The following is a 12,784-nucleotide window of genomic DNA, read 5'->3' as shown; positions in this document are numbered from 1 at the left end:
AAGTTGCGCGGGAAGCCCAGCATCATGACGGTGGCGTGGAGCAGCGAGAATACCGGAATTAAGTGATGTAGAGCTCCCCTGCTGTCTGGACCTGCTGCTGCTGCTGCTACACGAGTAAGTACTGTTGTTACCGGGAGCAGTAAGGGTTAGGGGTCAATAATGCAGCCTTGTTTCCTGCCAACCTTTATGGTGAATACTACTAGCGCCCGAGGCAGTGAGTTTGGGGCACTAATAATAATATAATTTGCTGATTTGCCTGAACAGATGTTGAGGTCATACGTTACAAAGTTAAATATCTTGTGATCGTGTGCTGGAAACAATGTATTGAGGGAGCGCAAGATCTCCAGTGTGGGAGTGGAGGAGAGAGAAAGTGTCAAAGATATGTCGAGAAATTTAAGTGGAAAAGGATTGAACGTAATATCTGTGTGTGAGAGAGGAAAGAGTAAAGGGGCTAATACACTGGGCAAATTTTCCGTGGATCTTCAGTCAAACCACGATTTCCGCTGGCGTGGTTCTCATATTTGCGTGGTATTCTGACGTGTCCACGATCTTCCAAAGCTACGGTAGATTTCACTGAAGGACGACGGTATTACTCATCATCTTCAGCAGCAGCAATAGCAACAAACAATTGAGAACCACGTTAGCGGAAATCGTGGTTTGACTGAAGATTCACGGAAAATTTGCCCAGTGTAATAGCCCCTTAACGTGCTCTACCTCGTCGCCCTCTCCCCTCTGCCTCTCAGCAAGTCCCCAGGCGTCAGAGCAAGCAAGCGAACACCGGATACTGGAGGAATGAAACACCGAGGGAATATAACTCTGTAATTCCAAAGTCATACACATAATTCAGATATATTTTATAATTCGTTACAAAGCACTGGTGACCCGGACAGCTGCTGGTCCGTAGTTCACGCCTGACATCATTCTCATGTGTTTGTTTTCATGTTATTTGTGTCGTGAGTAATTGTCGCCGCGTTATCTGCCGCCCCAATGTTGACTAGAGTGTGTTCTGGTGGGGCCTCGCGTGCTGGGCTGGGCGGCTGGCTGCATGGCTTGTGCGAGGAGTTACATAATGCGAAATAAGGATTACATTACATGGGGCGTTATTTCCGTAACAAAAATACAGATTTCATGTTAAGTTCAACGTGTGTGAGCTTCTTTCATCAACATTACAATGATAGTTCAGCTTTAGAAGTACCTACACGATAACCTATATATGAAGAGCATTACCAAGTTTTTGCAGTTTATTTTGTGCCCGTTCCTTTGGTCAGAATTGAAGTATCATTATTACAGTAAGTCAACTTTAGAAGTACTTATACAATACATATCTCAGATTTACAACATATGGACATCTTTATGATATTCTTTAGCTCAGTATATGCATGTTACTGTTATTTCTAACCAACCCGTAAAGATAAAACTGTTTCACGATTTTCAAGTCTTCCTCAAACTGCTCAGGGGACCCGTCGGCGCCTCTGGAGTAGCACAAGGCCACAGGGTCGTAAGGGGTGGTGGACAGAAACCGTGGTGCTGGTGGTGCCTTCCCGTGGACATCCCGCAGGTCACCGTCGAGCCGACCAGCCACACGGTCGGCTCGGCGGTGACCCTCGTGTGGCTGCGTCTTGGTGGCCCGCGTATGTGACTTGTACTGCTGCGATGATTCGAGTATTTCAGTCAAAGAGGAGAATTCCGACACGTCTAGGCTATATACATTTCGTCTCAATAGTGAACCTTACAAGTTGATGCATTGAGGTTGCAGTTACATTATTATTTCCTTACGATACTCTCCCGCTAAAAGAGGATAAGTGACAAGACGTTCAGGAGGTGAGCGAACACTTTGAATTGGACTTTCGTCTCCTTGGTCATTGTTTTCCCACAAAAGACAAAGCTGAGGAGGTTTCTTGAGCCCACCAAAAAAAATCTGCTGGTGAAGGTCTGTTGGTCTTGTGGGGAGGCCGCTGGGAGGGGAAGGGAATGGGGAAGGGAGGGGAAGGGATGGAGAAAGAAGGGGAGTGGAAAAAGAAGGACTGAAGGAATGGAAAAACACAACAGAACGAGAAGCAAATACAAAAATTGGATTCTCTGAGTGGAGAGGGAGAATTTGAATAGTGAAGGAAAATCGTGAGAAAAGAAAGCCAAAGGAAGTGGAAAGAATAAATATGATGGAGGGAGGGAATGTGACGGGAGAGGAAGGGAGGGGGGGAGGAAGGGAGGAGCTGCAGCGTTGTCTGGAGGGAGGAGGAGACCCGCGCAACAAACTGGAGGAAAGGAAAGGGAGGGAAAAAAGTTAGCTCGTCAAAAAGATGAAAAAAAAAGAGAATTGTCTGATATGTTTTCTATTTTTCTTGGAACTAAAGCTGAAGATACTATTTTAATGATTTGTTTGCTCTATTATTTCTACTACTACTACTACTACTACTACTACTACTACTACTACTACTACTACTACTACTACTACTACCACTACTACTACCATCACTACTACTACTACTACTTTTTTTTCTCCTACATAAAACGGACCTCCATCCATTAGAGTTGCGTTGTGAGCGGTATCTTTTCTCATTTCCTTTCACAAAGCAATTCATTGGCCCCACCCCGCCAATGACTGTGGCCGACAACCATCTTTATTTAGTATTACAAACCTTACTAAACATATTATTCTTAAGCTAACAGAGCTTGTGGTTGATACGACTATCAACCACCGTCGCCTCAAAGTCCAGGTCGGTAATGTGGGTGGTTTTCGGTGTAGGTGACCTGGTTCCTCTCAGGCAGACCAAAGCTGACCTCAGGAGGGAGAAGGACAGCCTGCATCTCATCCAGGCGATCACACTGCTTCTCGGCTGCTATTTCTTATCCGCCAATGTTTCGGCGAGTCTTGCGTAGAAGCTCTGCGCCCTTGGTCCCATCCCTCCCAACGTCGTGAATACTAATGGGGTGAAGGAGCCCTGGTCCACATTCTGTATTCTTTCTTCATATGCTCTGTTCTTCTCTTGTTCGTTTCTTCTGTGGGCTGCATCAAGGGTCAGGTCTCTGTGGCAATGGGCCATGGGATCAAAGATCCTTATGTCAAAATATGCCCTTTGTCCACGCGTCCAAAACCCTCTGGCGCTAACATCCACTCGTGCTTCGTTCGAAACATTAGCGGTGCGTCTGGCGAGGTGTTCGCCTTGCAGAGGGAGCAGCATGGGCTCCACAGTCACGTCGTGACAGACTTCTTTCAGCATTTGAGCTGTTACGTCTCTCACCTCATCATGTCTCATGCAGACGAAACCTCCTCTCTTGCATGTCATGGCATGGTTTTGGTTGAAGGGTGAGCCACAGTTACACATGTTTAGGAGCCCATCCACTGGCCAGCCATACCTCAGGGCAAGGGCATCAGTAAATTCTTTTTTGTTTAAGTTGAAGCCTTTAGCCCTGATAGGTAGTGTGGTTAGCCAGTTTGAAGCGTCCACTTCCTGTGCAATATCTATCCTCCTCCTTGTGTCTTCTGGGAGTTCTCTCATTAGGTCACTCAGAGTGTCTCTCTATTTTTCTTCTCTGTTTATGGAGATTTCATTCCTTAGTGACCTAATATCTTGAGGGTTGTCTTCTCCCCTTTCATTTTGGTTGATAATATATCCGGTCAAGGAGGCTGTGATTCGGAGTGAGTTCCCGAATTCAGACTCTGCCAGATTTTGCGGGTTGGTGATGCCGAGCCCACCCATTTTTGGCGGCAACTCCAGCAACCTCCTGGGCGCTGGGTCATCTCCCATTTGCTATCGCCGGTATGAAGGTGTTTCTGATGGCATCTTCCAGAGGTTTTAGTAACGGAGCAACATCAGGAACTGTCCTCATGAGGTAGTTCCATTTATGCTTGACACCGTACGTAAATGCTGCGTAGGCTGCCTGCGGTTCCGTTTTGGCGATCTCGCTTAGCCTCTGCAATTCGGACTCCCAGCGTTTTACAGCTGTTTTCACATATTCGATTCTGTAATCAGCTGTTCCAATGACTGCCCCGAGGTGTCTTTCGCCAGTCACTGACAGCTTCACGTTACTGCCCAGGAATGCGGTTTTGGCCCAATCGTATGCCTCTGGTTTTACAATCACCACAGACTTAGTGGCTTTGGGACGGTACCCTATTTTAGGGCCGTGTTCATTGACGAGGTCCCACCATTTCCTGAGGTCTGCAGACTTTCCTACCCCAGTGAGGTCATCCGCATACGCCACCTGTTTGACGTTGGTGTTTTCATGGCGGATGATGTCCTGCAGCTTCATCATTCCTCCTCCTCCTCCTCCTCCTCCTCCTCCTCCTCCTCCTCCTACTACTACTACTACTACTACTACTACTACTACCACTACTACTACTACTACTACTACTACTACTACTACTACTACTACTACTACTACTACAATGATGATACTAACGCTGCTGATGGGTAACAATGATCATGATAACTGTGATGATTATAATGAAAACCGTAACTAACAAATAATGAATATGTAATAGTAATAATAATAATGATGATAATACTAATAGTAACAATAACAATATAGTAATCTCAACTGGCTTATTTAATCTCACGTTCTCTTTGTCTCGTCTCGTTGAACCTGTTAATACCTCTCTCTCTCTCTCTCTCTCTCTCTCTCTCTCTCTCTCTCTCTCTCTCTCTCTCTCTCTCTCTCTCTCTCTCTCTCTCTCTCTCTCTCTCTCTCTCTCTCTCTCTCTCTCTCTCTCTCTCTCTCTCTCTCTCTCTCTCTCTCTCTCTCTCTCTCTCTCTCTCTCTCTCTCTCTCTCTCTCTCTCTCTCTCTCTCTCTCTCTCCCCCCCCCCCCCCCCCCCACTGGGCCGTATCTGTCTGCTTCGAGGATTTGCGGACCGTATTGCGTGTCTTTCATTTTTGGTATCATTATTTTTCTAATTCCTCCTTGTCCTCCCTAGAGCCTCCTCCTCCTCCTCCTCCTCCTCCTCCGTCAGCTGTAGAATGGCGGAGGGAGAGGACTGGGGAAGATGAAGGAGGGATGATGATGCGGAAGGAAGGAAACGAGAAGGAGAAGGAGAAGGAGGAGGAGGAGGAGGAGGAGGAGGTATCACATGGGATCAAAAGAGACAAAGGGTGTAGCTCCAAAAAAAAAAAAATCCTCTCGAGACGTAGGTTAAAGGAAGAAGAGGAGGAGGAGGAGGAGGAGGAGGGATCAGTAGCCAAGACTCGGAAAGCGTCATCAAGAGGATATATGATACTTGGTTCTTTCCTCTCCTTGCGTGTGTGTGTGTGTGTGTGTGTGTGTGTGTGTGTGTGTGTCGCGATCCAATACTTCATCAGGGAGATACATAAAATATCTTGTCTATTGAAATTAATGTGAAAACTGTGAATTCAGGAAGATGTCGACAACCCGCCACCTTCCGATACTCTTTGGGAATAATTTGTACACGCGAAAATAAATATTGCGAGTAAATGAAATGTAACCTGAAGGAACCGAGACGCGAAGCAACAAATAAATGAAGGACGAGTGTGAAAAAAAAGGAAAATAGTGATGGTATGATTAATTAAAGATGGAGGTTAGCCGAAGTGGACTGATTATTTAGAAGATGAATGATTAAAGAAGAAATTACCTTATGAAGACAGACGAAAATAGGATAGACAGAAGTGGATGAAGAGGACGAGTTGACGGAAGATGAATATTGGACTCAGCACTTGACCGGACGAAGACAGGCGGGGAAAAAAAAAGAGAAGAACAAATTCCCGATGAAGACAGATGAAAATATAGCAGACGGAGCAAGGCGGACGAGGGTGGACGAAGAGGACAAGTTAATCAGGTGAATAATGAACACAACACTTGACCGAACGAAGACAGGCGGGGAAAAAAGATGAACCGAAGTATGGCGGATCGAAATTGAAATAGAACAAGTTGATTAGAAGGAGAATAATTATGATAACACTTGACGAAATGAAGACAGGCGGGGAAAAAAGATGAACCGAAGTATGACGGATCGAAATTGAATAGAACAAGTTGATTAGAAGGAGAATAATTATGATAACACTTGACGAAATGAAGACAGGCGGGGAAAAAAGATGAACCGAAGTATGGCGGATCGAAATTGAAATAGAACAAGTTGATTAGAAGGAGAATAATCAAAATTAACAGAACGAGTCATGAATTTCTCAACGATCTCACGGACGCGGAAAAAAGATAAACCGAAGTAAAGCGAATCGAAATTGAATTGAACAAGTTGATTAGAAGGAGTATAATTAAAAGCGCACAACAGAATGAATAGAATAAGTCATAAATAGCCAATACAAACGATCTCACGGATGCGGAAAAAAAAAGATAAACCCCCCAAAAGACTGATCGAAATTGAAGAGCGCAAAGTTGATTAGAAAGTGAATAATTAAAACCACACAACAAAATGAATAGCTTACGCGGAAAACGATGACGTGAATGGAGATATGATCGAATACATAAGTCATCAACGCCGCTAAAATGGAATTACCGAAAGTCCAGCTAAATGCAATGGTCCGCTCGACGCAGTGAATGTTGAAACTCCGAATTGTCGAGAGAAGCAAATGGCGGATTAAGCGATGCGAAAAATACCCTTAAGCCAAATGAAACGTCAAAGTGAGATAGAGTAATAAAAAAGCGGGGAATAGATGAATAAATGAACTACGGTGGAAAATAATAAATGTAAAAGTTAATGAAGGAAGGAAAAAATGAATACAGAAAAAAGGTTGACTGACTGCCTGACTGACTGACTGACTGACTAACTAACTAACTGACTAACTGACTGACTGACTAGCTTTTGCTGACTGAAGGAAAGACTGACTAACTGAACGAATGGCAAAGCAGGTGTGCGAGGATCCTAACTGACTGACTGACTGACAAACTAACACACTAACTGACAAAAAGACTGACTAATTGAACAAACGAATAGAAAACCAGGTGTGAGAGTAAACTACCAATCCCTCAATCAACCAATCACCCAATCATTCGTCTAGGCCGCTCACCTCACAGGGGCAGGTCACACATCAAGGTAGGCATAACTTCTGGGTCGGCGATCTGAGAGAGGGCCACTGTCACGCTGTTGTCCACGCGGCCGCTGGACACCATGCGAACTGTAGTCATCCCGCACAGGACATGGGACGCGGGGACACCTGGTGGGGAGAAAGGGAGGAAGGTGAAGAAAAAGTGAAGGAGGTGTGAAAAGTATAGTTGTGTGTGACTTCATAAACAGAACATTGGACGCTTGGATACCTGATGTAGATAGAAGGAAGGTGAAGAAGGAGAAAGGGAAGGGAAGAAAGGTAGAAGATGGGGAGGTGTGAAAAGTATAGCTGTGTGTGACTTCAGTGACAGAACATTGGACGCTTGGACACCTGGTGGAGAGAGAAGGAAGGTGAAGGCAGAAGGAACGAGAAGAAAGATGGAAGATGGGGAGGTGTGAAGAGTATAGATGTGTGTGTGTGTGTGTGGGCACCAGGTGGAGAAAGAGAGGAAAGGTGAATTAAAGAAGGAGGAGGAGGAGGAGGAAGAGGTATAGAAGGAGGAGGAATAGTGGTAAAAGGGAAGGAAAGTAAGACGGAAGGTGGGAAGGTGTAAAAAGTAAAGATGTTTGTGTGTGTTTATAGTGTCATAGTTTGGTATTACGAGACACTTTCGCTTCTCACATCAGCTATTTCTAAAGGTCAAAGAGGGGATCAATCAGGTTCTAATGTGTGTTTTTTTTAGGCTCAGGGTACAGCAGAAGGGTCAAACTACCACCAGGGTCATAAAGCTAGCCCTGGAAATGCCCACAACTCCTACGAAAGCCTTGTCAAATATGTGTTCTTAGGCGGCGAAATGTCTTTTAACATGGCCCATAGTGTTTATCGTGTATGTTTTCCAATTCCTTTCCGGTGTTTTGAGTATTTTGTTTCTTTTCCAGTCCTCGCGTCTCTCCATCTCGGTCTCCCTATCCATGTCCTCATCCTCCTCGTCCTTATCCTGTTTTCCTTCTCTTCATCCTTCCCAAAATCTCTCAAACCTGCTTCTCTTCTGTTTCGATGTTGTTTTCCTCCTCCTCCTCCTCCTCCTCCTCCTCTTCTTCCTCCTTCAACTCCTAATGCAAGCCCTCGGCCAAATCTTCCTTCTCCTTCTCTCTCGAATTCCTTTACCTGCTCTTGTCCTGCTCTTCCCTTTATTCCTCCTCCTCTTCCTCTGTTTTTCTTGCTGCTCCTTCTCCGCCCCTTCCTCCTCCTCCTTTTTCCTTCTCCCTCCTCTCCTCCATAATAACCTTACCTCCTCTACTCCTTCTCTTTATATTCTTCCTCTTCCATTTTTTCCTTGCTCCTCCTTCTCCCCTCCTTCTTTCTCTCCTTTTCCTTCCCCTTTCCTTTCCTCTCTAATTCATTTACCTCCTCTATTCCTCCTCAATCCTTTATTCCTCCCCCTCCTCTTTTTTTTCTTGCTCCTCCTCCTCCTCCTCTTTTTTTTCTTGTTCCTCCTCCTCCTCTTTTCTTTCTTGCTTCTCCTTCTCCTTTCCCTTCTCCTTTCTCTTTCTTCCTCCTTACCTCACTAATGCCTGCTCTTTCCTATATACCTTCTCTTCGTTTTTCCTCCCCCCTCCCTTTCCTCCTCCTCCTCCTCCTCCTCCTCTTCCTTTTTCCTTCTCAGCGTAGGCGGCTTTCTGAACCTCTACCTGTCCAGAGTAATTAATTAAGCATGTAAACACCTGCCGGGGCCGCGCTAGCATTAGGGAACGATGGAAAAATGAGGAGAAACATAAATTTTGTGAAACATTTAAAAAGAAAAGATAAGTATGACAAGGCGGCTTAAAATGTGTGTGTGTGTGTGTGTGTGTGTGTGTGTGTGTGTGTGTGTGTGTGTGTGTGTGTGTGTGTGTGTGTGTGTGTGTGTGTGTGTGTGACGTTACCCCAGAGACTTATTGTGGAAGGAAAGGGATATTTGATGAGAGAGAGAGAGAGAGAGAGAGAGAGAGAGAGAGAGAGAGAGAGAGAGAGAGAGAGAGAGAGAGAGAGAGAGAGAGAGAGAGAGAGAGAGAGAGAGAGAGAGAGAGAGAGAGAGAGAGAGAGAGAGAGAGAGAGAGACTAAAACAGACAGAGATATATAAATAGACAGACGGACAAGCAAACAGAAGGGCATAAAAAAACAGAAACGACGGCATGACATAACTTCATTTAAACAAATAAACACAAACATAAATATAAATAGACAGATTAATAGACAATAAGAAAAAAAAAGAAAATAGACAGACAAAAAGACGGAGGACAGAAAGAGGGTGACAGGAAGAGGAGGAAGAGAAAAAAGAGAAGGCGAAAGAAAGAGAAACAGGAGGAAGCTGGAGACGAGGAAGAACAAGAAGAACAAGAACAAGGACGGAAACGCAGAACAACCGGAAGGGGTAACTGTGGAAACCGGAAGAGAAAAAGAGGAGCTGGAGGAAGGAGAGACACAAGGGAAGCTTAACCGAGCATGAGAGTGCAGAATACACCGAGGAACGTGAACACTGCCACCAAGAACCTGCTAGGAGTAAATAATGGAAGGGTAGTCAGCGAGGAGGAGGAGGAAGAGGAGGAGGAGGAGGAGGAGGAGAATTAAGGAAAAGAAGAGTAGAAGGAGGAGGAGTTGAACGAGCAGAAGGAGGAAGAGGATAAGAAGAGGATGAGAAAAGTAGAAGAGTAGGAGGAGGAGGAGGAAGAGTTGAACGAGCAGAAGAAGGAAGAGGATGAGAAGAGGATGAGACAAGTAGGAGAAGAGTAGGAGGAGAAAGAGGAGGAGGAGTTGAACGAGCAGAAGGAGAAAAATGATGAGAAGAGAATGAGAAAAGGAGGAGAAAGAGGAGGAGGAGGAGAAGGGAAAGCAGGAAAATGAGGAGGAGGAGGAGGAAGAGGAGGATAATTAAGAGGGACTACACAAAGTTAAAGGAAGAAAAGATAATTAACCTGTTGTCAACTGACTAAATAAGACAATCTCATCAAGTGTTTCCTTTCTTTCATTCTTCTCATTCTTCCATTCTTTTCTTTCTTTTTTTCTTTCTTGTCTTTCTTCCTTTTCTTTCTTTCTTTTTTCCTCTACCTCACACACACACACACACACACACACACACACACACACACACACACACACACACACACACACACACACACGCGCGGATAAAACATGCAGCAACCTCATTTTAATACTGCAACTCAAACAACATCCCTGGAGCATAATCTATCACTGCTGTGGCTTTCAACGATTGTGTTTTTTTTTCTCCGTTTCTTTCCCTCGACCAGTCTCCGGAGGTGTACATTATTATTGAGGTGATGAAGGTGTTTTTATGGAAGCACTTTGTCATCAGAAGCGTGAGTGTGGTAATGCTCTGTCTGTTTTTTTTTTTCTTTTTTTCGTTGTTGTTTTAAGTGATTTTTTGTTTTGTTTTGTTTTCGTCTTAATTTTTTTTTTTTTTTTACTGAGTATCTTTTTTCGTATATTTTTTCCTTTCTTTTTTTTCTTCATTTTTCTTCTTCTTCTTTTGTTGTTGTTGTTGTTGTTGTTGTTGTTGTTGTTGTTGTTGTTGTTGTTGTTTGGGATTATATGATTTTGTTTTATTGTGTCACAGTGGCTCTTGTTTTTTTTTGTAGTTTATATGTCATTTTTTTTTTCAATATTGCCAACATCATATTTTATTCTGTTTCTCCTCCTCATCATCTTTTTGTTTTCCTTTGTCTGCTTTTCCTATTATTATTATTATTATTATTATTATTATTATTATTATTATTATTATTATTATTATTATTATTATTATTATTATTATTATTATTATTATTATCATTATCATTATCTTTATCATTATTATTATTGCATGTGTGTGGGCGTGGTGGAAGCGTGTGTGTGTGTGTGTGTGTGTGTGTGTGTGTGTGTGTGTGTGTGTGTTTAGCAGGAGGGGGGGGGGTATTTGCATTCTGTTATTGTTTACCTTTCCACGGCATTGTTTTCTCTTACCTGACACACCTGTTTGGAGAGGGAGGCAGGGAGAGAAATACACACACACACACACACACACACACACACACACACACACACACACACACACACACACACACACACACACACACACACACACACACACACACACACACACACACACACACACACCGCCACAACTCACACACGCAATAGTTATCACGTAAGCAGAGGAGGAGAGAACGAGGAAATGGGATTAGCTTTTAATTAACTTTCCACTTGAGAGAGAGAGAGAGAGAGAGAGAGAGAGAGAGAGAGAGAGAGAGAGAGAGAGAGAGAGAGAGAGAGAGAGAGAGAGAGAGAGAGAGAGAGAGAGACCATTAGCCATATCATAAACAGACAAATTTACAGCAAGGCCGACTGTGAAAGTTTGATCAACGAATATGAAAGTTTAATTTGGGGTCAATTTCGGAAGGGTAGCGAAGTTAGGTGAAGTAAAGTGGGTTGCGTTTTGCTGTGTGCTTTAGAGAGCAACTGAAAGAAACGATAATATAGCAGAATATGAAGAAAAAATAGTTGATATTCACAGCAGAAAAATAGAAGCTAATTTCGGAGGATAGCGAAGTAAAGCGAGTTGCGTTTTAATTTGTGTTATGGAGAGCGACTGATAGAAACGATGATATAGTAGGAAATATAAAAAAAAATAATGGTTGATTGTCGCAGCAGAAGAAAAGAAGCTAATTTCGGAGGATAGCAAAATTAGGTGAAGTAAAGAAAGTAGTGTTTTGGAGAGCGACTGACAGGAACAATAATACAGTAGGAAATAAAAAAAAAAGATTGATGTTGACTACAGGAAAAAAATAATAAGTTAACGCCGAAGGAGAAACGATTATATAAGGAGGATGTGAGATGCATTTCGATTTGTGTCCAGAGACTGAATGAGGAAAACGATTAAGTTGTGTGTTAGTGAAATAGGAAAAAGGAATATATATGCCATTAATCCCTGTCAAAGAAAATGAAAGTAATAGCTAAAAAAATTGTAACGAGGGTGTGAATTGCGCTTGGATTTATGTTTAGAGATATTGATGGAAAGGATCATATAGTAGGAAGTAATAAGAAAATTACTTATTTATATGCAGTGCGGGGAAAAAAAGTAACTAATCATTGTGAAATATAAAACGAAGAGTCAATGTAAAACGAATGTAGGTGTCTCCTTGGCGTGTCATAGAGAGAGTGATGAAGAGAAACGATATTTTTTTGTAGTTAAATTACAAATACAAAAAGAGTGGTAGATGAGAGAAGATAAAAGAGAAAACACTTAATCACTGGACGAGTATATTTGACTAGAGAAAAAAAAAATATACGCATTTAAAAACAAAAGAAAAAGAAGAAAGAGAAAAAAAGGAAGGCGAAAAAACATTGCAAGTCAGTTGAAAGGAAAGGTAATGTGAAAATAGATTGCCCTGGGAGGTAGTAGAGAAAGAAATAGAAGATGCTAATGGGAAGTAAAGAATGGCGAAAGGAGATTACGGAGTGGGAGGAATGTTGCGAGGGAGGAAAAAAAAAACGAAAAAAAACAACAACAGCTGGGTGAAACATTTTAGGAGCGCAGCGTAACAGGTGACTTTGAAATGTTTGTTGTTTACTGTGTACCCGAAACAACAAACAAACAAATGAAGATGTTGAATGTATACGGAAAATGAGTTAGCAGAGAAAAAAAAGGACCTGAAGCAGATAAATAGACAGATAGATAGAGGGAAAGATAGTTAGAGAGGGAGAGAGAGAGAGAGAGAGAGGGGGGGGGGGGGAGAGGGGGGAGAGGGAGGCAGAAAGTGCTATGTAAGGTAACAATTCTGAAGAGGATGCCTACT

General features: G+C 43.0%; 1 protein-coding gene across 1 annotated transcript in view; it reads right to left on the bottom strand.

Moving 5' to 3' along the window:
• Nucleotides 1-805: 805 nt before the first annotated feature.
• Nucleotides 806-12,784, bottom strand: part of LOC126997072 (corticotropin-releasing factor-binding protein-like) — a 138,553-nt gene continuing 126,574 nt past the window's right edge. The window contains exons 7-8 of the mRNA XM_050858121.1: nucleotides 6,977-7,123; nucleotides 806-2,255 (exon numbers count right to left, since the gene is read on the bottom strand). Coding sequence (XP_050714078.1) covers nucleotides 6,978-7,123 — 146 coding nt within the window. The 3' untranslated portion in view covers nucleotides 806-2,255; nucleotide 6,977. The remainder of the gene's footprint in view (nucleotides 2,256-6,976; nucleotides 7,124-12,784) is intronic.

Source organism: Eriocheir sinensis, chromosome 11 (assembly GCF_024679095.1).
Source record: "Eriocheir sinensis breed Jianghai 21 chromosome 11, ASM2467909v1, whole genome shotgun sequence".
NCBI classification, from domain to species: domain Eukaryota; kingdom Metazoa; phylum Arthropoda; class Malacostraca; order Decapoda; family Varunidae; genus Eriocheir; species Eriocheir sinensis.
The sequence above is the reverse complement of the archived record's forward strand: the minus strand, read 5'-3'. Positions and strand labels throughout refer to the sequence as shown.